We start from the raw sequence: 20,478 nt of genomic DNA, 5'->3' as shown, positions 1-20,478 counted from the left end.
GAGGAGGTTGTGAGGCTCAGGATGCTTTTCTGGCTCAGTTTGGTTTTATTTGAACTCAGAGCAGTGGGACAGAGCTGGGTAATTCCCAACCCAAGGAAGTTTGTTTACATTCATTTAAAGAATAATGTCATGTTTAACCTATTCACAGACATTCCAGGACAGTGCAGAGTGACAGTGGGAGCACAGTCATTTATTTACTTTTTTTCTTTTCAAGGTGTTTGACAGTTTTTTTTATAATTTTATTTACAAATCGACTGTTTCTGTTGTTTGCAGATAAGATTTTAAACACAGGTTGATGTAGGCAACGTCACAGTAAAAACAAATTAAAGGTTTAAAAAAGCTGACATCGATAGCTGTAGGATTATTGTCAACAATTGCTGCTCTCAGTTCAATGCAACTAAAAGAATTCACTGCAAAAAATTGTTTATTTATCATTTAAGAAATTGCCATAATTTCTCTTTAAGCCATGTGGATAAGCTTTCTTTAACAAATGTTGCCCTTTTTTTTTCCTGTCCTTTGGAAATTGTACAGTGGAGAAAAAGTTATTACTATTATTATTATTATTACAGTATTTTTTTAAATCTCTTCTGTGGTATTTCTGGGAATTTGTGTTAGAAGTGCAATCAGGGTTTTGAGCAGTAGCTGGTGCATGAAATTAATTGGTAGTGATAATTCCAGATTTGTTTTTCATCTTTATTTGTCTCAAAAGCTCAAATTTACCATCTTGTCTTGCTCATCAGATTGTAATAATAACAACTTTCACCCAGTATTTCTGGAGATGCTTCAGAAAGCAAAATATTCCTCATTAGAGTAGATTTGAGCTGCTTTTTAGCATCCAGATGCTCCCAGAATATTAAGGATTCAGCCAGGATGCATTAGGGCTGTGAATTGAGCAGAAATTACAAGGAGAGATGATGAAATGTGTCACAGCTCCATGAAAATAGGTGTAAAAATGTTCCCGCAGAGCCTTCTGATCATCAGGTTTTTTGAGAGGCTGGTTTAGCTCTGTTTTTCCCCTGAAATCTTTTGTGCCCCCTTGAACTAAACCTGAGCCGGGGCTTTTCATGGAGCTGCTTCTCATCCTTCCATCCCAGCACCCAGCAGAATGGCAAAAATACAACAGGAACAGCGTCACGTCTCACATGTTGTCACCTGCTAGCAGAGGCGCCGAGATTTGTCAAGAAAAGTCTGGTTTTGCTGGTGTCATTTGGGAGAAAAATGCACTTTTAGAGAGCAGGCAGCTTCACTGCAGTGAGCCTTGGCTTTCCTCAGATTCTCCCAAACTGGGAAGTTTTAGCTGAATCCTCGGGTGAGGGAAAAGGAGGAGAAGAAAATGGGAGAGGAAGCAAGAAGGGGGAGAATATTGACAGCAAAATAAAAGAGGAGGTTTTTGTGTCAATCTTTGGTGGATATTGAACAAGCCCAGTTTTGGGAGCCCTGGGTTTGACACCTCCTTAGTTTTTCCTGTGTGAGCTGTTCCACCCACCAGGAGTTATCAAATTTTGGACCTTTTTTTTTTTTTTTTGGTAAAATCCCACTTCTTGGCTCTTCAGTTCCCCTGGCTGGGAGGGGAAGGAGGAGTGTGTGAGGTTAACATGCCTGAAATAGTTGTGTGAACTCAAGGGGATTCACACCCTCTGAGCAGCTCCAGCACCTCCAGGGCTGATTCTTGATCAAAATATTCCAGGCCAGAGGGGTTTCCTGTGGGCAATTCCTTTTTGGAATTGCTGGCATCAAGTTTTTGAGGTGTTCTCACATTCCTGCTTGTGGCTGGAGCATGGAAGGCAGGGATGTGGTAACTGGGGGTAAAGCCTGGCACTGGTTATTCTGTGTTGCATAAGGCTGGATTTTTAATCTTGGTTAATGATGGAGCATTGCTTTGTCTTTTTTTTTTTTTTTTTTTGCCATTCTTACATATTAAATAGAAGAGAGATGTTTCTCTTGTGTTACAGTGGTATTTTAATAATCTGGGCTTTGTTCCAGGCTCCTGAAATTAATTTGGGCAAATCCATTTCTGTCTCATTCTACTCTCTGTAAAGTGAGGATGATTAATGCTCCAAACTCTTTAAAGACCTTAAATTTTTATATGTAAAATGTGGCACACTTACGTTCTACAAGTTTGGAAAAAACAGCAAAATAATACTTAACAGAATATGTGAAGATAAATCATATTCACTGTCCCCCGTTACCAATTTCTATTTGATTTCTTTAAATTTAAGCCTTGAATTCTTGATAACAGTGGAAGAAAATACACCACCATGACAGGACTCACAAAAATGATCATTAAGAGTTGCACGCAGACCTGCTCCCAGAGGAAAACAACTGCTAAATTCAATAATAATTAAGTTATTAATCTGATCCCTGCTGTCGTTCAGCTGGAATCCTCTCCTGAGCGGTCGGTGTGATTCCCCCTCTGCTGCTGCTGCAGGAATCGGCTCATTCTGGCAGGAGGAGCAGGAGGCTGAGCCTCTCAGGGCTGACATTTGCTGTCCTTGCCCTCAGGTTGAGCAGCTCCACGGAGCAGAGCACCTCGTCCCGGCTCATCCGCAAGCACAAGCGCCGGAGGAGGAAACAGAGGATGCGGCAGATCGACAGGGTAAGGTCGGCACCAGCATCTCCCAGGGAGGTGAGCTGGGGTTTCTGAGGGGAGCTCTTGACTCAGGAAGGGATCCAGGACACGTCTGTGCCTGTTGAATTCACGGAGAAGGCTCCTTGTGGCTCCAGGCTGGGCTAAATCTCTGCATTTGAAGTTCTGCGGCTCCAAAGTGAAGTTTTCACCTCTGCCTGTCTCCTTTCACTGTTCAGTGATCCCATTTTTTGTCTTTTCCAAGACCAAGCTCTGGAGGAGAGGCTCCATTATGATGTGGGAAGGGGTGTGAGATTCCCTGAGACCTGCACTCTGCTAGGAGGAGAATCCCAAGTTTGTAGGAAATCCCAAATCTTTGCCTTTGCCCTTTCCCATGCCAGCCCTTGGCAACAGGATGAGGGTGACCCCACGGACAGACTCCTGAAGTTCCTGTTTGGTTTTCCCATAAATCTCAGTCTCCACACACTAAAGAATGACCTCACACACATTTGATCACAGGATAGTGCTTTAGGAGGTCTTTGATAAGCACCTTTGCATTTCTTTTGGAGACAGGACAGTTTCTCTCCTCTTGCTTCCTGCTGGATCATGTGCTGTTCACTCCTCCCTTTAGGGAGGAGCTGTGGGCAGTAATTCACACTCCACTGGGCACTTCAGGATCCAAATGTTTGCCTGTCAGTCACAGCCAGGAAGCAGAAATAATTCCAGGGGAAGTTCAGTTGAGAAACCTCAGTATAGGAACGTGCTCTGGGTGCTTTTTATCAGACCTTTGGAGAAAGTGCAGACTCTGCTCAGATTTCTTTCCTTAAAGTTTCTAAATGAAGCATAATTTTGAGGAAGCCTCAATAATTTCCAGCTGGCTTTCGATTGGAAACCTGTTAATCAATTCCTGATGAGTTAATCCTCAGCAGTTCTTACTCTGAGCCATTTAAAACCTTGAGACTTTTTCTTGTGTTTTGCAGTCGTCCTCGTTCAGCAGCATCACTGACTCCACCATGTCCCTAAACATCATCACTGTCACACTCAACATGGGTAAGAGGACCAGCCACGTTTTTTATGATGAATTTTAGTTAGTAGAGATGTATTTTGTATTTATCTGCATTCCTAATCCAGAACTGGACCGTTTTCACCAGCAGATCCGTGTTCCTTCCAGGGAAGGAGCTGGAACTCAGGATGTGGAGTTAATGGTGAGGGATTGGGGTAGAAGGGCACTGGAGGTTTGCATTTCTGCTGCTCGTGTGTTTCATTTGTCAGCCAGGCAGAAATGTGCAGGGCTGCCAGCAAATTCAGCACTTTTCAGCAGCACCAAACCCTTCCAGCCTCTCTGACTTGTGGAACAAACATTGCTTAATGTGATCAGAGCTAATTTCCAGGTGTGGACAAGTCTTTTCAGTGCTCTTCCTCTTGCTAGGTTTTTTTTTTTTTAAAGTAACACTGTCTTGGATGAAAAAATCCTGTATTTAGCAGCCTTTCCCTGGAGGTGCCAGACAAATATTCATCATTTAGAGCAGCCTGAGATCATTGCAAGTCAAACCTTGCCCTGCTGAGGTGTTGAGATGTTTCAAAGCTGAAACTGCCTTGTTCTTTGCTATCATTCCAATCACTTTGCCTGCTTTTTTTCCTCTTCCTCACCCTCCCCTTTGTGTCCATCTAGAAAAATACAACTTCCTGGGAATCAGCATTGTGGGGCAGAGCAATGACCGGGGCGATGGTGGCATCTACATTGGCTCCATCATGAAAGGAGGGGCGGTGGCAGCGGACGGGCGCATCGAGCCAGGGGACATGCTGCTGCAGGTGGGTCCCTGTCCCCAAATCCTGCTGCTCTGCTCTGCCATCCCACCAGCCCCACGGGCTGTGGGAACCAGGGAGCAGAATTTTCTCATCTTCAGGGAAACGTGGCCCAAAGATCCCTGAAATCGGTGACTCTTTGTGAGGTGGTCTGAGAAATGACATCTCAAAGGAATGGAAGCAGCCAGCAGGCAGATAAATTGGGGGATTTAATGAAGTAATTAAAACACCTTTAACTTTCCTGCTGCAAAGGCTGAGCTCTGCTCTCTGCACTGTTTCAGGTGAATGATGTCAATTTTGAGAACATGAGCAATGACGATGCCGTTCGGGTTTTACGGGAAATCGTCTCCAAACCAGGGTGAGCACACATCACAAAACCTCCTCCTGTTTATCCTCCATTTATCTTCTTCCCTTTATCCTCCATGTGCAGTTGTTGGAGCTGGGAAAACCTCAGAGAAATCAACATTCTGTTATCCATCAGCATGACTGATCTCAGCTGTGAACTCCTCAGTGTAAATGAGGAATAGGTGAGGTTGGTTCTGGCCAAAACCAACACGAATCGAGGAGTTGCCTGCTTTCAGCAGGGCTGTTTGCTTGTGATGAGTGTTTTAATATCTCAAGAGCTGATCATCCAACACATTTCACCACCAGTGCTCATCATCTGTGCAAAACCAGGAATGTCCTGATGTGCTTCATACTGAAAATATTATAAAGCTTCTCAAAACCATTCTCAGAAAGTACTTGACAACTGCTGGATAGGAATAAATTTGTTTCAAATTGTTCTTGTAACATTTTCAGCTCTGTAGGAAGGTTAAGAGTCATCCTTACCTGTTTTCTTTCTTCCTAGACCTATCAGCCTAACAGTAGCCAAATGCTGGGACCCTACTCCCAGGAGTTATTTCACCATCCCCAGGGGTAAGTACACATTTGGACTCTTCTCTGGGTTCCTGGGAAGCCCCAAAAGTCTGGAATATTTTCACTTATTTTGGCATCTAACAGATTCAACCCATTCAGTTCTTTTATTTGTTTACTTTTGTATTGGGAGCCTGGGGTTCCGCTGCCCATTGAATTCCTGGGAGTTTTTCTCTTGGTTCACATCTTTGGATCAAGCTCCTGACCTTTTGGGAGGTGCTCTTAACCTTTCAATTCATAAAAGGTTTGGAAATAATTACGCCAAGTGTTAAAAATCCTCATTTTCTCACCATGAACTCTTAGAGACAGCTGAGTGTTTTGAAGATGTGGGGGAAGCAGCCAAGATACACATAAAAAAAAATGAAAATGAACTTGTTTTCAGTAGCAGTAAAAGATCTGTGCTCATGTGACAAACACAGCTGCCTCCTGCTGGTGAGGGCTGTGCTGGTGGTACTGGAGCCAGTTTGTTCCCAGTCCACAGAAGATGAGAGTGGCACTGAAGATAAGGGTGGAATAAATGCAAGATTGGAACAGACTGGGGGAGCCCCCTTGAAACCCTTAGGAAAACCAGAAAAACAACAAGAGAACAAGAGAAAACCACTCAGATCTTCCAAAATCTTGGTCTTTTCTGCAAGTTTGACTCCATTTTCTGTGCCTTTTGTCTGGGGCAGACAATGGGACCTCACTCCTGTGAAACCCTTATTCAAGCCAGTATTACCAAAAGAAAACCCCTCAGATCTTTCAAAGTCTTGGTGTTTACTGCAAGTTTTGACCCCGTTTTGCTGTCCCTTTGTGGTGGTACAATCTGTGGGATCTCAACTCATGTGAAACCCTCAGAAAACCAGAGAAACAACAAGAAAACCAAAGAAAAACCCTCAGATCTCTCAAAACCTTGGTGTTTGCTGCATTTCTGACCCCATTTTCTGTCCTTTTATGATGGTGCACACTGTGGGACCTCACTCACACGAAACCCTTGTTAAAAGTGGTATAACCAAGAAAAACCCTCAGATCTCTCAAATCCTTGGTGATTTCTGCATTTCTGACCACATTTGCTGTCCCTTTGTGGTGGTGCCAACTATGGGACCTCACTCCTGTGAAACCCTCAGAAAACCAGAGAAACAACAAGAAGCCTAGAGAAAACCCCTCAGATTTCTCAAAACCTTGGTGTTTGCTGCATTTCTGACCCCATTTTCTGTCCCTTTATGATGATGCACAGTGTGGGACCTCACTCACACGAAACCCTTACTAAAACCAGTATAACAAAAAGAAAACCTCTCAGACCACTCCCAGTCTTGGTGTTTGCTGCATTTCTGACCCCGTTTGCTGTCCCTTTGTGGTGGTACAATCTGTGGGACCTCACTCATGTGAAACCTTCAGAAAACCAGAGAAACAACAAGAAAACCAAAGAAAACCCCTCAGATCTCTCAAAACCTTGGTGTTTGCTGCATTTCTGACCCCATTTTCTTTCCCTTTATGATGCTGTACACTATGGGACCTCACTCACACGAAACCCTTACTAAAAGTGGTATAACCAAGAAAAAACCCCTGAGATCTCTCAAAACCTTGGCGTTTGCTGCATTCCTGACCCCGTTCTCTTTGCCTTTTGCTGGCAGCTGAGCCGGTGCGGCCGATCGACCCCGCGGCGTGGATCTCTCATACCACGGCCATGACGGGAGCGTACCCCCGTTACGGTATGAGCCCCTCCATGAGCATCACCACATCTACCAGCTCCTCACTAACAAGCTCAATTCCCGAGTCGGAAAGTAAGTCACCCCCTGGCCAGCCCAGGGCAGGGGGCTGCTCGGGGCCACCAGCGCCCGGCCACGGGCACGGTGACAGCGGCGGCGCCAGCCAAGCCTTGAGTGGTTTCTCACGCTTGGGGAAAGCAGGAAAACCTCTGGCAAAGGTTGGAGGTTGATGTAGAGGTGTTTGGTCAGGGTTCTGTCTCAGGGAGAAGTGGTGGCTGGTGGATTTTAATCATAGGTTCAGGTTTTTCCATGCAGGTGCATTTGGTTGTTTTTTAATAAATCTCAACCATAACGTTCAGGTTTTTTTACTCAGGTGCATTTGGTTGGTTTTTAATAAATCTCAACCATAACGTTCAGGTTTTTTCACTCAGGTGCATTTGGTTGGTTTTTAATAAATCTCAACCATAATGGTTCAAGATTTTCCATTCAGGTGCATTTTGTTGGTTTTTTAATAAATTTCAACCATAACGTTCAGGCTTTTCCATTCAGGTGCATTTGGTTGGTTTTTAATAAATTTCAGCCATATCGTTCATGCTTTCAGTTGGGAAATCCTTCCCTGATATTCACATGGAATTCTTTTATATTTTTTTGTGCTTTTTTTTTTTTCTAGAGCAAGCTAAAACAAAATTTAACATCCTACATGAAATTACGGTTAGACTTCAATCTTTCTCTTGGTTTGTCAGTCTGTGGCAGTCTAAAAAAGTTCTAAAAGTTCTAAGAATCCATGAAACCAAGAGTTTTCAAGATTCAGAGAGGTTTTTTTTAATTCAGAAGCCTCTCAGAACACTCAAATCACAGAATCTTTTTATTTGGAAGGGACCCACAAGGATCATTGAGTCCAGATCTTAAATGAATGGCCCAGACAGGGATCAAACCCTGTTGCTGTTATTAACACAATGCTCCAACTCCTTATTTTGGAAATTTGTTAAAAGAGTATTATCTCTTTCTTTTATTTAATTCAGAACAACACTTTGAGGATTTTAAAGACCTGTGTGGTATTGGATATAAAATCCCTCAGACTCTATAAGCTGGAATTCCACCTCACCTTGGAGGGAAAGGTTGTTTTTATTTTAATGTAGGTGTTTTTAGACATCAGGCAGCAGCACTGAGGGGAAATAATCTGCAGCAGGAAGCACATGAAGCCCTTTCCTGCTGGCTGCTTTATCCTGAGATGTGATTTGAGCCTTTCAGGTACTGCTGGAATCCAATTTCTCTGCTGATTGCTGTCAGACAAGTCTGTCCTCAGCATTCCACTTTGAACAATTCATGTGCCTTGATGCTGTGGTTGGGAAGTGGGGAGCAGGCACCCTCTCAGTCAGATTTGAAAAATAAAGGTATTTGGGAGCAGAACCACATTTCTGGAGACAGCTTCTCATTTCTGTGCCAGTGACTTAAAAGATTTCCTTTCTGGAATGTAAGAGAATAGAGTAACCCTGATTTTTATTGTGACCTCTTCCTTCAGCTCAGTCCTGTGACCTGCCCTGCCCTGGGTCGGGTGAATTTTTAAATTCAGACCAAAATGGGAGCATTTCAGATGCACCTCAGAATTTACCATATTTGTACAGAAATTTTAAAATACAGATTTTCTGTTCATATGCAGATCTCAAGTCTCCAAGAAAATACAATTTATTGCTCCCCAATATTAGTTTGGTGTATTTTTTTTTCCCCAGACATGGTGCTTTTTGCCACTAACCAAACTAACTTAAAGCAAAAGCAAAGTTTTAGCGTTTATTTGAGGTTTGTAAGTATTGAAGCTGCATGCAGAGCTGGTCTGGGATATTTTCATGCATATTGGCAGTGCATGTATGGAAAGAAACATTTTCAGTTTTCATTGTTTCACGCTTGCTGTACCTTTTTTTATCCAAAATTTTTGGGTGGCTGGAAAAGGACAAAAGTGCTTTTGAAAGGTGGGTCATGTGTGGAACTTGGGAGGGGAGGAGGGTTTTGGAATTCCTGCTGGAGAAGGGTCTGGGCTGCAAACACAGATAAAAATGAATTTTCTAGGGCTGGAAGATGGGAGAAGAAGGAGGATTTGACAAATTCAACCTCAACTCTGTTGTGATTTTATTGTAAAAATTGATCAGGAAAGTGTGAAACCTCTGGGGATCCAGTTCTGCCTGTAATGGTGTGAACTGGGAATGGCTGTGGAGGCATTTGGGAGTTTTTTTTTTTTAATGTTCCACAAAAAAGATTGAGGGCAAAGCAATCCTGGGAGAAGAGGATTGTGAGGGGTTCCTGAGAAGGATTTTTATTAAAAAATCCCTGATTTCTCCTGAGGAGGGAAGATTTCTTTTATCATTTCAATTCTCCCCACTAATGTCCAGATCTTTAAATAAAAAACTGGACATGGATTGAGCCATGGTCATCCTCTTTCTCCATGGAGATGGGTGGTACTCCTGGCAGTGAACCCCAAAAGAAAAAAAACCCCAAAAACTTGTCCCACAGAGTTCTCCAGGGGGCTGTTCCTGGGAAATTGGAACTGGAAAATGATGGATCACAAAAATCCCTGGGTTCCCGTTCTTGATGCAGAGTGGATCCTGTAGCTGCTCTGGGAAGCCAAGCATTTCTGCCACTAAAAATCTGAAAAATTGCTACAAATTCTGGAATTCACTCCTTGGATGAGGGTGCATTTGGGAACCTTTGTGGTTTTGGGGTGATTTTTTTGTTTTGTTTTGATTTGAGGTTTTTTTAGGGTCTGTTGTGGATTTTTTTTTTTGGTGAAACTGTATTTTTGTTTCTTCCAAACTGGGAGCTGAGAAGTTCCTTCAGCCTGAGTTCATTTCAAATCAGCCTGTGGCCTCTTTTCCTTTCAGAATTAGAAGAATCTCCCTTAACTGTGAAGAGTGACATGGCTACTATTGTCAAGGTCATGCAGCTGCCAGACTCAGGCCTTGAAATTCGGGACAGGATGTGGTTAAAAATCACCATTTCCAACGCAGTGATAGGTAAGCAGATCCCAGGAATGCTGAGGGGGAAAAAAACCCAGTGATTAAATGGAAACAGGTTCAAAAAACTACCTTTTAACGAGCTTTATTTTCATGTCTGTGACCTCTTATATTCCATTTATGGACAGGAAATCTTGTTCGAGCTTGGCTCTCCAGAATTGTTGCACATTTCTCATGCCCACACACAGCTGCTTCTTTAATTCTTTGGTTTTATATCTCAAGTTTTCAGGTGGCTTTAGAGATCTGCCCAAGTTCAGCAGAGCAGCTGGAATTCAACCACACAACCTTAATTAAACCTTTTCATTTGATTTAAAATCACCACAGCCAGTCTGAGCTGTGCTAATATTTAGGAAGTCCAGGCTGTGGTTGCTTTTTGCTGGGGAAAGGGTTGGAACACAGGTATTTTGGCAATATAACATCTTCCTCTTGAGGAAGGTGACTCCCAGAGAAGAGTCAAATCCAGAGAAAAATTCATTTTCACTCTTGCAGCTCAAAGGGGTTGCATGGTGTGTGTAAATAAGAAAATTTTAAAGTAATATTAAAATTAAATTAATATTTAATTAATATTAATTATGAAATAATAATTTTTTCATGTGTGTGTTTAGTGTCAGTGTCCACGTAGGTGTTCAGCAGGCAGTTTGGCTCAGATAATCTAATTTTAGGTTCACATGGCACAGTTTGCCTCAGATAATCCCATTTCAGGTTCAGCCAGCACAGTTTGCCTCAGATAATCCCATGTTAGATGCCCAGATGGCACAATTTGGGTCAGATAATCTTGTTTTAGATGTCCAGATGGCACAGTTTGCCTCAGATAACCCCATTTTAGGTGTTCAGCTGGTATAGTTTGGCTCAGATAATCCCATTTTAGATGTTCAGATGGCACAGTTCGCCTCAGATAACCCCATTTTAGGTATTGAGCTGGCACAGTTTGCCTCAGATGACCCCATTTTAGGTGTTCAGCTGGCACAGTTTGGCTCAGATAATCCCATTTTAGGTGTTCAGCTGGCATAGTTTGGCTCAGATAATCCCATTTTAGTTGTCCAGCTGGCACAATTTGCCTCAGATGACCCCATTTAGGTTCAGCAGGCACATCTTGGCTCAGATAATCCTGTTTTAAATGTTCAGGCAGCACGGCTGGGCTCAGCTCACCCCGTGCCTCCTCTTGCTGTCCCCACTGCAGGAGCAGATGTGGTGGACTGGCTCTACACCCACGTGGAAGGCTTCAAGGACCGCCGGGAGGCCAGGAAATACGCCAGCAGCATGCTGAAACACGGCTACCTCAGGCACACTGTGAACAAAATCACCTTCTCAGAGCAGTGCTACTACGTCTTCGGAGACCTCTGCGGCAGTAAGTCCCCAGCTGGGGAGGACAGAGCTGTCCCCGTGTCACTTTTGTGCCCCCAGGGTGCTCCTTGTCCCCTTGTGTGGCCTCGTTTAGTGAGGAGGGATTTCCATGAGGGTGGCAGAGCTCTGGAGCAGGAGGGTGGAGGGTGGAGTCTCTCTGGAGATATTCCAAACCCAGCTGGACACGTTCCTGTGTCACCCAGGATTGGGCAGGGGAATCTCCAGAGGTGCCCTGGCTCTCCTGGGGTTCCACAAGGGGAACCCTTCATCACCCTGGAATTGTGTGGCAAGTGGCTGTGCTCCCTGGTAGCCAGGAGAGCTCTTGGAGGAGGATGAAGCCATCAAGCAGAGCACTGAGGACAGCAGGATTTATTTCTGCTGGTGCCACACTGATGGCTCAAGTTTGACTTTTCTATTTTTCACATTCTGTGCTGATGTCTCAGGTTTAGCTTTTCTATTTTTCACATTCTGAGCTGCTTTAGTGTGTGGCTCTGAGCTTCACACGAGGGGGTGCTGAGCTCTCTGCACAGAGCAGAGACAAAACAATTCCTGCTCCAGCTGGGCACCAAGGACAAATGATCCAAATCTCAGCCCAGGAGCACCAACAGCGTGGGCTGGAGAGAGGAAAACAAGCAGGATGGGACTGCCTGGGCTGGAGCTGGAATGGGACAATGAACTCCAAGGTGCCAATGGAGCAGAACTGAACATTTTATGACCAACCATCCATTTTTTGGGCCCATTTTGGTTCATCTTGGGTGCAGCCCTGGCTGGGCTCTTGTGCTGCCCAAGGTGGATCCATTGAGATCCTTTCATAAATCCCTGATTTATTCTTTAGCTCTTGTGCTGCCCAAGGTGGATCCATTGAGATCCTTTCATAAATCCCTGATTTATTCTTTAGCTCTTGTGCTGCCCAAGGTGGATCCATTGAGATCCTTTAATAAATCCCTGATTTATTCTTTAGCTCTGTCCTAGCTCAGCTTTCACAAGGCATCAGCCCATTCCCTGCTGTCAGTCCCACTCAGTTTCCAGCCTGGAAAAGGGGGCTGTCCTCACCCTGCCCTCCCTCTTCTCACCTCTCACTGCTGGGTGAGAAGTCTGATCCCAGGTCATTGCTAAACTTCAAATACCTCTGTAAATAAACTCACAGGTGATCATTTTACCTGCTGGTTAAGAAACTTTTTTTTTTTTTCCCTTTTTTCTTTCCCAGATCTGGCTGCACTGAACCTCAACAACGGTTCCAGCGGCGCCTCGGACCAGGACACCCTGGCCCCACTGCCACACCCCGCTGCTCCCTGGCCCCTGGGCCAAGGATATCCCTACCAGTATCCTCTGCCCCCTCCTTGTTTCCCACCAGCCTACCAAGACCCAGGCTTTAGCTATGGCAGTGGCAGTGCAGGCAGCCAGCAAAGTGAAGGTAAGATGGGATAAATTATAAATTAATTTGAATTCCACAACTCTTACTGTCCCCCCCACCCATCTGCTTGAGTTCCTCGTGCTTGTCTCGTGGTTTTGGTTGCTCCCCGCATGGATTGTGTGCAATGAATCCAAGGTGTTTGTGGCTCTGGAGGATGGGTTTGGCTTTCAGCTCTCTGTGGTCAGGAATTGCCAGCAGTGGGGTTGGTGTTGCTGGAAATGAGGAGATTTCTGTGCTGATGGCGCAGGGTTAGAACCAAGGTGCTCTTGGCTTTCACAGCAGTGCTCAGCACAAAAGGAAAATCACATTTTTTTGTAAGTGGGAGGTGGCCAGCCAGGGGTTTCCAGGGCTGAAACACTGCTCCCAGGGAGGAGAGTCTCTGCTGGCATGTGTGACAGGGGCAGGAAGAGAATTCTGCATGGATTAAAGACCTGCCCTGCTCCTTTTCTGCCCTAACATAACACTGTGATTCATTTTTAACCTTAGCAAATAAAATAATGCCATTTTTTGGCTGCACAGATACTATTTTTTAATTATTTTTTTTTAAATAATCACTCCCAGAGTGAGTTTTGCTTTTAGAAATGCTGCCAGTAAAGAATGGCTGAGGATTCCTTGTGTTTTTTTAGTGAACATCCAATAAATCGGATGCCACTTATCCCCATTCAGCACAGCCAGTCAGATTTTACAAAATGGCACAGAAGGGTTTCATAACAGGAGCTTGCTCACGGGATTTTAACCCAGCTGCTTCTCACCTTATCCCAAAATAAGAAATATCCACGAGGAATCTCACAGAGGGTTTAGAACTTAAACTGATTGCCCTGGACAGAAGGCAGGGGTGTTTTTTTGGCAGCTGCTTCTGTGAGCAGTAGGAATTCTCTGCCTGCTGCTGGAATAGGAAAGGAAAGGTGTTTTATCCATGCTGTGGAGAGCCTCCCAAAAAGTGCCAGGCTGTTCAGTTCTGAAAGGTTTCCACGCTTTTCCTCGTGGAGAGCAATTTCTGTGCTGTTTCTTGCTTTGTAACTGTTATTCCCTTGTTTTGTCCTGAGCAAGCGTTAGACTGAAGGATTCCTAGAGGAATGGCTGACTCTAGGGGATTGGTAAGCTTCAAATGCCTCCATGATGAATTCACAGCATGACCATTTTTAGATTCCTGTGACCCAAGTGTTTAGCTGTATTTTGGTGGTTTGGTTTGTTTTGGTTTTTTTTGGTTTTTTTTTTTTTTTTTTTACTTTTAAAATTTATTTTTGTTTTGAATTGTCTTGGACGCTCGACCTGTCTCGGTGCACAGTGGTATGACGTTGGCATATCAACCTGCAGCAGCTCAGAGGGGAGGGAATCAGGTGGGAAAAGCCCATCCCCAGGCTCTCCAGGAAAGAAATAATCCAAATTTATTATGGTGTCATCCCTCTGGGCTGGATTTCTCTGCCAGTGCCCATTAACTGGTGGCCAGGTGGTTCATGCAGGGGTTTGGAACACTGCTCACTCTCAAAATAATGTTAAATTTGGGGTTTTGTGCCCTCTCTCATTCATAAATCAGAACAATCAGCAAATGTCACTTCAGAGACCCAGGCTTGGAATATTTCCTTAAAATCCAGTGGTTTTGTGGTCTGTTTTCCATCTCTCTGCCACTCTGCAGAAAATTCAGCCTTTCCCCCCAAACTCCAGTCTGGTTTCCCATCTCTCCAGTCAGCTGGAGCAGCGGGAAGTGATGGCATCTCAAAAAGGAGCAGCCCAAAATAATTCTGGTTTTCCCATTTCTGTGGCTTATTTAGACTCCAAAGCTGGTCCTCTGTTCCTTTTTGGGAATCCTTTTTGATGATCCTTTTTGGGGAGTCCATATTGCATTATGGTGCATGAATTTAATGGGATATTCCTTAGGCTGATCAGTTGGATTAAAAATGAAATTACTAGCTTGGAACTGTCTCCTAACCTGTCATGGGAACAGAGCAAAACCTTCAGCTTCCTTAAAAAATCAGTTTTTGACAGAGAAGGCAAAGGAAGGTTTCTTTTGGAAAAAGTAATTTTAAAAGGAATTTTAAAAGGACTTTCCCAATGAAGCCAACAAAAACTCAGGGATTTAAGGGTGACAGAGAAGGCAAAGGGTTTTCTTTTGGAAAAAGTAATTTTAAAAGGAATTTTAAAAGGACTTCCCCAGTGAAGCCAACAAAACCTGAGTGATTTAAGGGTGATAGAGAAGGCAAAGTGGTTTCTTTTGGAAAAAGTAATTTTAAAAGGAAATCCCCAGTAAAGACAACAAAACCTCAGGGATTTATGAGTGACAGAGAAGGCAAAGGGGTTTCTTTCAGAAAAAGCAATTTTAAGAGGACTTCCCCACTGAAGCCAACAAAACCTCAGGTATTTGCAGGTGAAAGAGAAGGCAAGGTGGTTTCTTTTGGAAAAGGCACACAATAAAGCAGAGACAATTTGCTTGAGCCAAACCCCAAATTGCTGCTCTTTCCTGCTCCCCTCTCTCCCGTCGGGCTGGATTTGTGGCCGGAGCTGGATTGCAGCCGCCGCTTTCGCTCGGGGCCGTGTCCGTGTGTCCCCACGCGTGGCACGTCCCTCCCCACGGGCGCGCGGGGCCCTCCACGGAGCCCAGCTCATCTTCCCCTCTCCTTTTTTGGGCCATCAGGGAGCAAAAGCAGCGGCTCCAACCGGAGCACCAGCGAGACCAGCAGGAGAGGAGCGGGCAGGGAGAAGGAGCGCAAGTCCGGGGGCAGCGGCAGCGAGTCGGAGCCGGGCGCGCGCCGCGAGCGGCCGCTCAGCCAGCTCAGCCAGCGCTCCGCCAGCGACGGGAGCCACCAGAGCCACCACTCCTACGGGCCCCCGGGGCTGCCCCCCTTGTACAGCCTCCCCAAGCTGGGCTCCAAGGGGCTGGGCAGCAGCGGCCCGCCCGGAGCGCCGCCGGTGCGCGAGCTGAGCGCCGTGCCGCCCGAGCTCACCGGGAGCCGCCAGTCCTTCCAGAAGGCCATGGGCAACCCTTGCGAGTTCTTCGTGGACATCATGTGAGAGGAAGTGCCTTCAAAAGACTCTTGGTTTTATTTTGGTTTTTTTTTTTGGTTTTTAGCGGGTGGGTTGTGGGGCGCTCCGTTGGAAGAGGCTTGGCTGTCTTGCATGTCACACCGTTCTGTTCGCCAGCGCGTCGCACGAAACAGCAAAAAAAATCGACAAAACTCAACAGAAAAAGGAGAAAAAAAAGTACAAACCCCGCCCCCCTGGCCTACAAAAATGAACAACAAAATCTCCTGGGATTGTTAAATATCAGCAACTCAGCATCTTTTCGTTATGTTTATTTTTTCCTCCCCTCCCCATCTCGTTTTGGATCGTGAATGGCTGGTGTATATTCACATCTTGATGAGCTTTGGTTATTGTGGCACCTACTTCAGTGGAATTAGTGTCTCTTGCTGGGCTGAATGCAGGACTGGTATTTCACATGACTTTTAAATTCCTGACAATGCATAGGAGCACTTTGATTTTTTTTTTTTCCCTGCTTTTTCTCTTGCAAGGACAAAAGGACTGCTGGCTGGTATCTGGGATACTGCCTTGGAATGCTGATTCTTGGATGCATCCACAGCTCTAAGCAGACGTGGCACCCACAAGTGCTTGGAAAGGAGCAGGATCCAACCAATTCCTAGAGGAAAACAAAGTTGTGGCTACTTTCTGCTGACTAGGCAGTATAAATCAATCTTTTTTGGATTCTTTAAGGGGCTTTTTTTTTTTGAGATATTCTATCAAGGGAGTGCTGGAGTCTTGCTACTGTATGTGTTCATTGTGCAGAACTTGTAAAGTTGTTTCCTTCAGTTATTTCCTTATTTCCCAAGAGTGATTTTCCAGCTGCGCTCGGTTCCTGGGCATTTCAGTCACATCCCTGTTGCCAGGTGTGGCTGTTCCCTCTGATGTGCACTTGCTTGCAGGTTGGAAGAGTTATTCCCACAGAAATAGGAGAATGGCTGCAGTTCTGTCAGCTCTGCCCTTTTGAAGGGGCTCTTTATCCCATTCCAGCAGAGAAATCCTGGCTCCCACTGGGACGTGGCTCTTCTCTGTGATCCCTCCTTCCTTTCTGAGCACAAGCTTTCTCTTTTTGTTGAAACAGAGACCTGGAGGTGTCTGATCCCCCAGGGAACATTTCTGAGCACAGTGGGAGAAAGGTGTGAGGGTACCAGAAATGGTGCAAAAATAAATCCTTACCCTGACTCTGAGTCGGACCCACCCTGGAGCTCCCCAAAAAGAAATCCTTACCCTGACTCTGAGTCGGACCCACCCTGGAGCTCCCCAAAAAGAAATCCTTACCCTGACTCTGAGTTAGACCCTCCCTGGAGATCCCCAAAAAGAAATCCTTACCCTGACATTGAGTCAGACCCTCCCTGGAGCTCCCCAAAAAGAAATCCTTACCCTGACTCTGAGTTAGACCCACCCTGGAGCTCCCCAAAAAGAAATCCTTACCCTGACTCTGAGTAGACCCTCCCTGGAGCTCCCCAAAAAGAAATCCTTACCCTGACTCTGAGTTAGACCCACCCTGGAGCTCCCCAAAAAGAAATCCTTACCCTGACTCTGAGTTAGACCCTCCCTGGAGCTCCTCACAGAGAAATCCTTTCCAAATTCTCAGAGCCCTGACTCCTCCTCCTGCTGAGGAGCTCTGCTGTCGAATATCCCCAGGATTTAATTTCTGGCTGTTTTCTGCTCTGAGGCTGTAAAAGTAAATTCAAGCAGCTTCAGGGATGCTTAAGAAGCTTTTTTAAGGTATGGTGAGCACAGCCATGCTCCCACGTGGCTCATTTAATGAGCCAGGAGCTGCTCTGGTATTTGACCATGGGGCCATTCCTCAGTTAAATCCTTTTGTGAGATCCCTACAGCTGGCAGGATTTTGGACAGGTGCTTTAAAATCAGTTTTTTACTGTAAATAAGCATTTTCTTCAGTGGTAAGAAGCTTCTTTTTGGGTAAATAGCCAAGGTGTTTGTGAAGAAGGAACATCTGTGTACACACACAGCTCATTTGTCACCCTGAAAACTGACTCACAAAATGTCCATTCTGATTTTTCACTTCTTTCCTTTTTCCCACCTCCCTTTGTCAGAGACTCCAGATGTCTGTGGGAATGGGAGACTCAATCTCTCCTTCCCCAGGGAGCCAGGAATTTGGGAAACTCTCACTCAGCCCATTTCTGGCCTTCTAAATTAATTTTCTTTACTAAAACCTCCCCCCAAAAAAAGCTGCCCAAGGCTTCTGAAAGCAGAGCTTTCATCACTACCTATGGATGGCTCCAAAAGAGGCCCTGCCTAAAGCTCGACTGTACAACAGGAGTTCCCTTTTCCTTCCCTCCTCCTCCCAGATGCAAACCTGACTTGGGAAATTATTCTGAAAGATTGACACTTAAATCAGGGTAAAATAGTGGTGGAATTCTGTTCTGTCTGCAGGAGACACTGCTGAGCAGTCTGTGACTTTACTGACAATCACTAGTGGTTCTACTTTTCAATTAATTGAGATTTTTTTTTTTCTGCCTTCTTATAAATTATGATTTCTCTGGCCCTGTTTGTTTTAAGGCAGAACTCAGAGAGCTGGAGTTTAAAAAAAAAAAATAAAAAATCTCCTTTTAATATTTCCAAAAAGGGGATTAAAGCTTGGGAGCTGAACTTTTTTCACTTGGAAATGTTTAATTTCCAAGCGTTGCAGTTTACACACCTGCTGGGGGTTTGGTTTTGTCTCGTGGTTTTGCTGTTGGCAGAAACTGTTCTGTGTCTTGCTGGTCTTTGCTGCTATGTTGAAAAATGACTTTTTTATTTTTATTTTAAATGTGTGTGCTCGTGGGTCGCCCTGGGACGAGGTTGTGTGTCCCCAGCAGATGTGGGAATTGTTTGTTGAGGAAATGAGGCTGGAGGAGCTTCCCCCAGTGCAGGGAAAGGAGGGAGCATTGCCCCTCTGGAACAGTGCAATATTGAGCAGTGACACAAAAATCTGCATTTCCCTCCCTGTGCAGAGGCTGGGCTGAAGGTCAGGGCTGAATCTCTGCCAGATCTGTTTCCTCGAGGGAAGAAAAATGAGATTTCCCAAATCCCATCCTTGGCTTCCATCCTTTGTGTCTTTCCAGCTTTGCCCTGCTGGGCACAGCATTCCCTGCCCACAGTGGGAATTGTGCCAGGGGGAAGAAAATTTGGAGGCTGGAGTGCTGCAGACCCAGCGTTTCTTTAATTCTGAAATTCAATTTTGATGGAATGGCTGCAGGGAGAGCTTTGCTGTGCAGGGCATGGGAACACCCTCAGAACAGGAGCCCAAAGGAATTGGACTAAATTTAAAATGCAGGGATTTTTATTCTGCAGCTGAGCTCAGTGCTCAGCCTCCCTGCAGCAGGGATGGATGTCTGGGGGATCTTGGAAAAGGGGGAGGAAACACTTTGGGGTGACTTTCCCCACCCCAAGAGGCAGGATCTGCAGGGGGAGCGTCTCCACCCAATATCTGAACCCTGAAGAGGAAATTTTTTGGCAAATAGTCTTAAAAGCATGCTGGTGTGTCTTTTACCTCCTGTTAATAAATCTGCTTTTCCAAGGAATCAGTGCCCTGGACACTTTATCCAAAGGTTTTATTGGATGGCAAGCAATGATGCACAGATGTTGATTTTTGCTATGATTTTTGTCCTCTCTGATTTTTGTTCTCTCCCCTCCTGAGACTTGACAGCTCATGGGTTGATGTCATTGTTTTGGTTTTTTTGTTTTGTTTTGTTTTGCATTTAACTGGATTGTAATAAGATTGACTTAAAATTATTAATTCTAATCAGTGATTAGAAATACATGTAAAGAATTTTATGTACAGTAGAGGAACAAAGTGACATGATTTTAAATAATGAAAACCCAGACTATCACCTATCCTAGAACTGGTTCTACTCCAAGAGTGACCTCTTATTAGCATGGACTGCACTGTTCCTGTTAAATGTCTATTGCATAATTGAATTCTTTTTTGTAGATATTGTATTAAAACCCAAGTGTCTGTATAGTTAATATATAGCTGCTTATGTGTAAATGCTATTTTAAACACTAAAAAGCTTTTAATTTTATGTGATAACCACAGTGTATGTGTTCAGTTCTTTGCAGCATTTCATTGGGATTTAATTCATCAATATTGCCCATTTTTGGACACTCCAGCAGAAACAAGGATCACTGGGACACCCTGTGCAGACTTTTGGGTTTGTCAGGACACCCTGGTTTTTTCCAGCCTAAATTATTTTAAATTTCCAGCTTAAAGGAGAAGAACAAGCACAGGTTGGTGAGGCAGATGGCACAGATCACACAGCAAGGGGAGAGTGAAACATCATTTAAATGCCACAAATCCCAGCATTTTCCAGTGGGGAGGATATGAAATGGGCAGGTTGAAGTGAATGTTAAATGATCCAAATGTAAGTGAATATTAAATGCTCAGAATTTAAGTGAATATTAAATGGTCAGAACTGAAGTGAATATTAAAATGCTCAGAATTTAGGTGAATATTAAATTTAGCTCAGGATTTAGGTGAATATTAAATGGTCAGAATTTTAGTGAATATTAAATTGTCAGAACTTAAGTGACTATTAAATGCTCAGCATTTCGGTGAATATTAAATTATCAGAATTTAAGTGAATATTAAATGATCAGAATTTGAATGAATATTAAATTATCAGAATTTAAGTGAATATTAAATGCTCAGAATTTAAGTGAATATTAAATGATCAGAATTTTGGACAGCCATTTCCTGCAGGGCCTGGTGGAGTTAAATCAGAT

General features: G+C 44.4%; 1 protein-coding gene across 3 annotated transcripts in view; it reads left to right on the top strand.

Annotated features, from left to right (window-relative positions):
* Positions 1–19,791, top strand: part of DVL1 (dishevelled segment polarity protein 1) — a 58,351-nt gene extending 38,560 nt beyond the window's left edge. The window contains exons 6-16 of one of the 3 annotated variants that reach the window (XM_077788106.1): positions 2,503–2,596; positions 3,547–3,616; positions 4,239–4,378; positions 4,654–4,730; positions 5,220–5,287; positions 6,898–7,047; positions 9,846–9,977; positions 11,158–11,325; positions 12,529–12,735; positions 13,786–13,832; positions 15,368–15,452. In XM_077788106.1, the coding sequence (XP_077644232.1) occupies positions 2,503–2,596; positions 3,547–3,616; positions 4,239–4,378; positions 4,654–4,730; positions 5,220–5,287; positions 6,898–7,047; positions 9,846–9,977; positions 11,158–11,325; positions 12,529–12,735; positions 13,786–13,796 (1,117 nt within the window). In that variant the 3' untranslated portion in view covers positions 13,797–13,832; positions 15,368–15,452. Of the gene's footprint in view, positions 1–2,502; positions 2,597–3,546; positions 3,617–4,238; positions 4,379–4,653; positions 4,731–5,219; positions 5,288–6,897; positions 7,048–9,845; positions 9,978–11,157; positions 11,326–12,528; positions 12,736–13,785; positions 13,833–15,367 lie in introns of all 3 variants that reach the window. The other 2 variants (XM_077788104.1, XM_077788105.1) reach the window with 2 other exon arrangements.
* The last annotated feature ends 687 nt before the right edge of the window (positions 19,792–20,478 follow it).

Source organism: Lonchura striata, chromosome 24, assembly GCF_046129695.1.
Source record: "Lonchura striata isolate bLonStr1 chromosome 24, bLonStr1.mat, whole genome shotgun sequence".
NCBI classification, from domain to species: domain Eukaryota; kingdom Metazoa; phylum Chordata; class Aves; order Passeriformes; family Estrildidae; genus Lonchura; species Lonchura striata.
The sequence above is the reverse complement of the archived record's forward strand: the minus strand, read 5'-3'. Positions and strand labels throughout refer to the sequence as shown.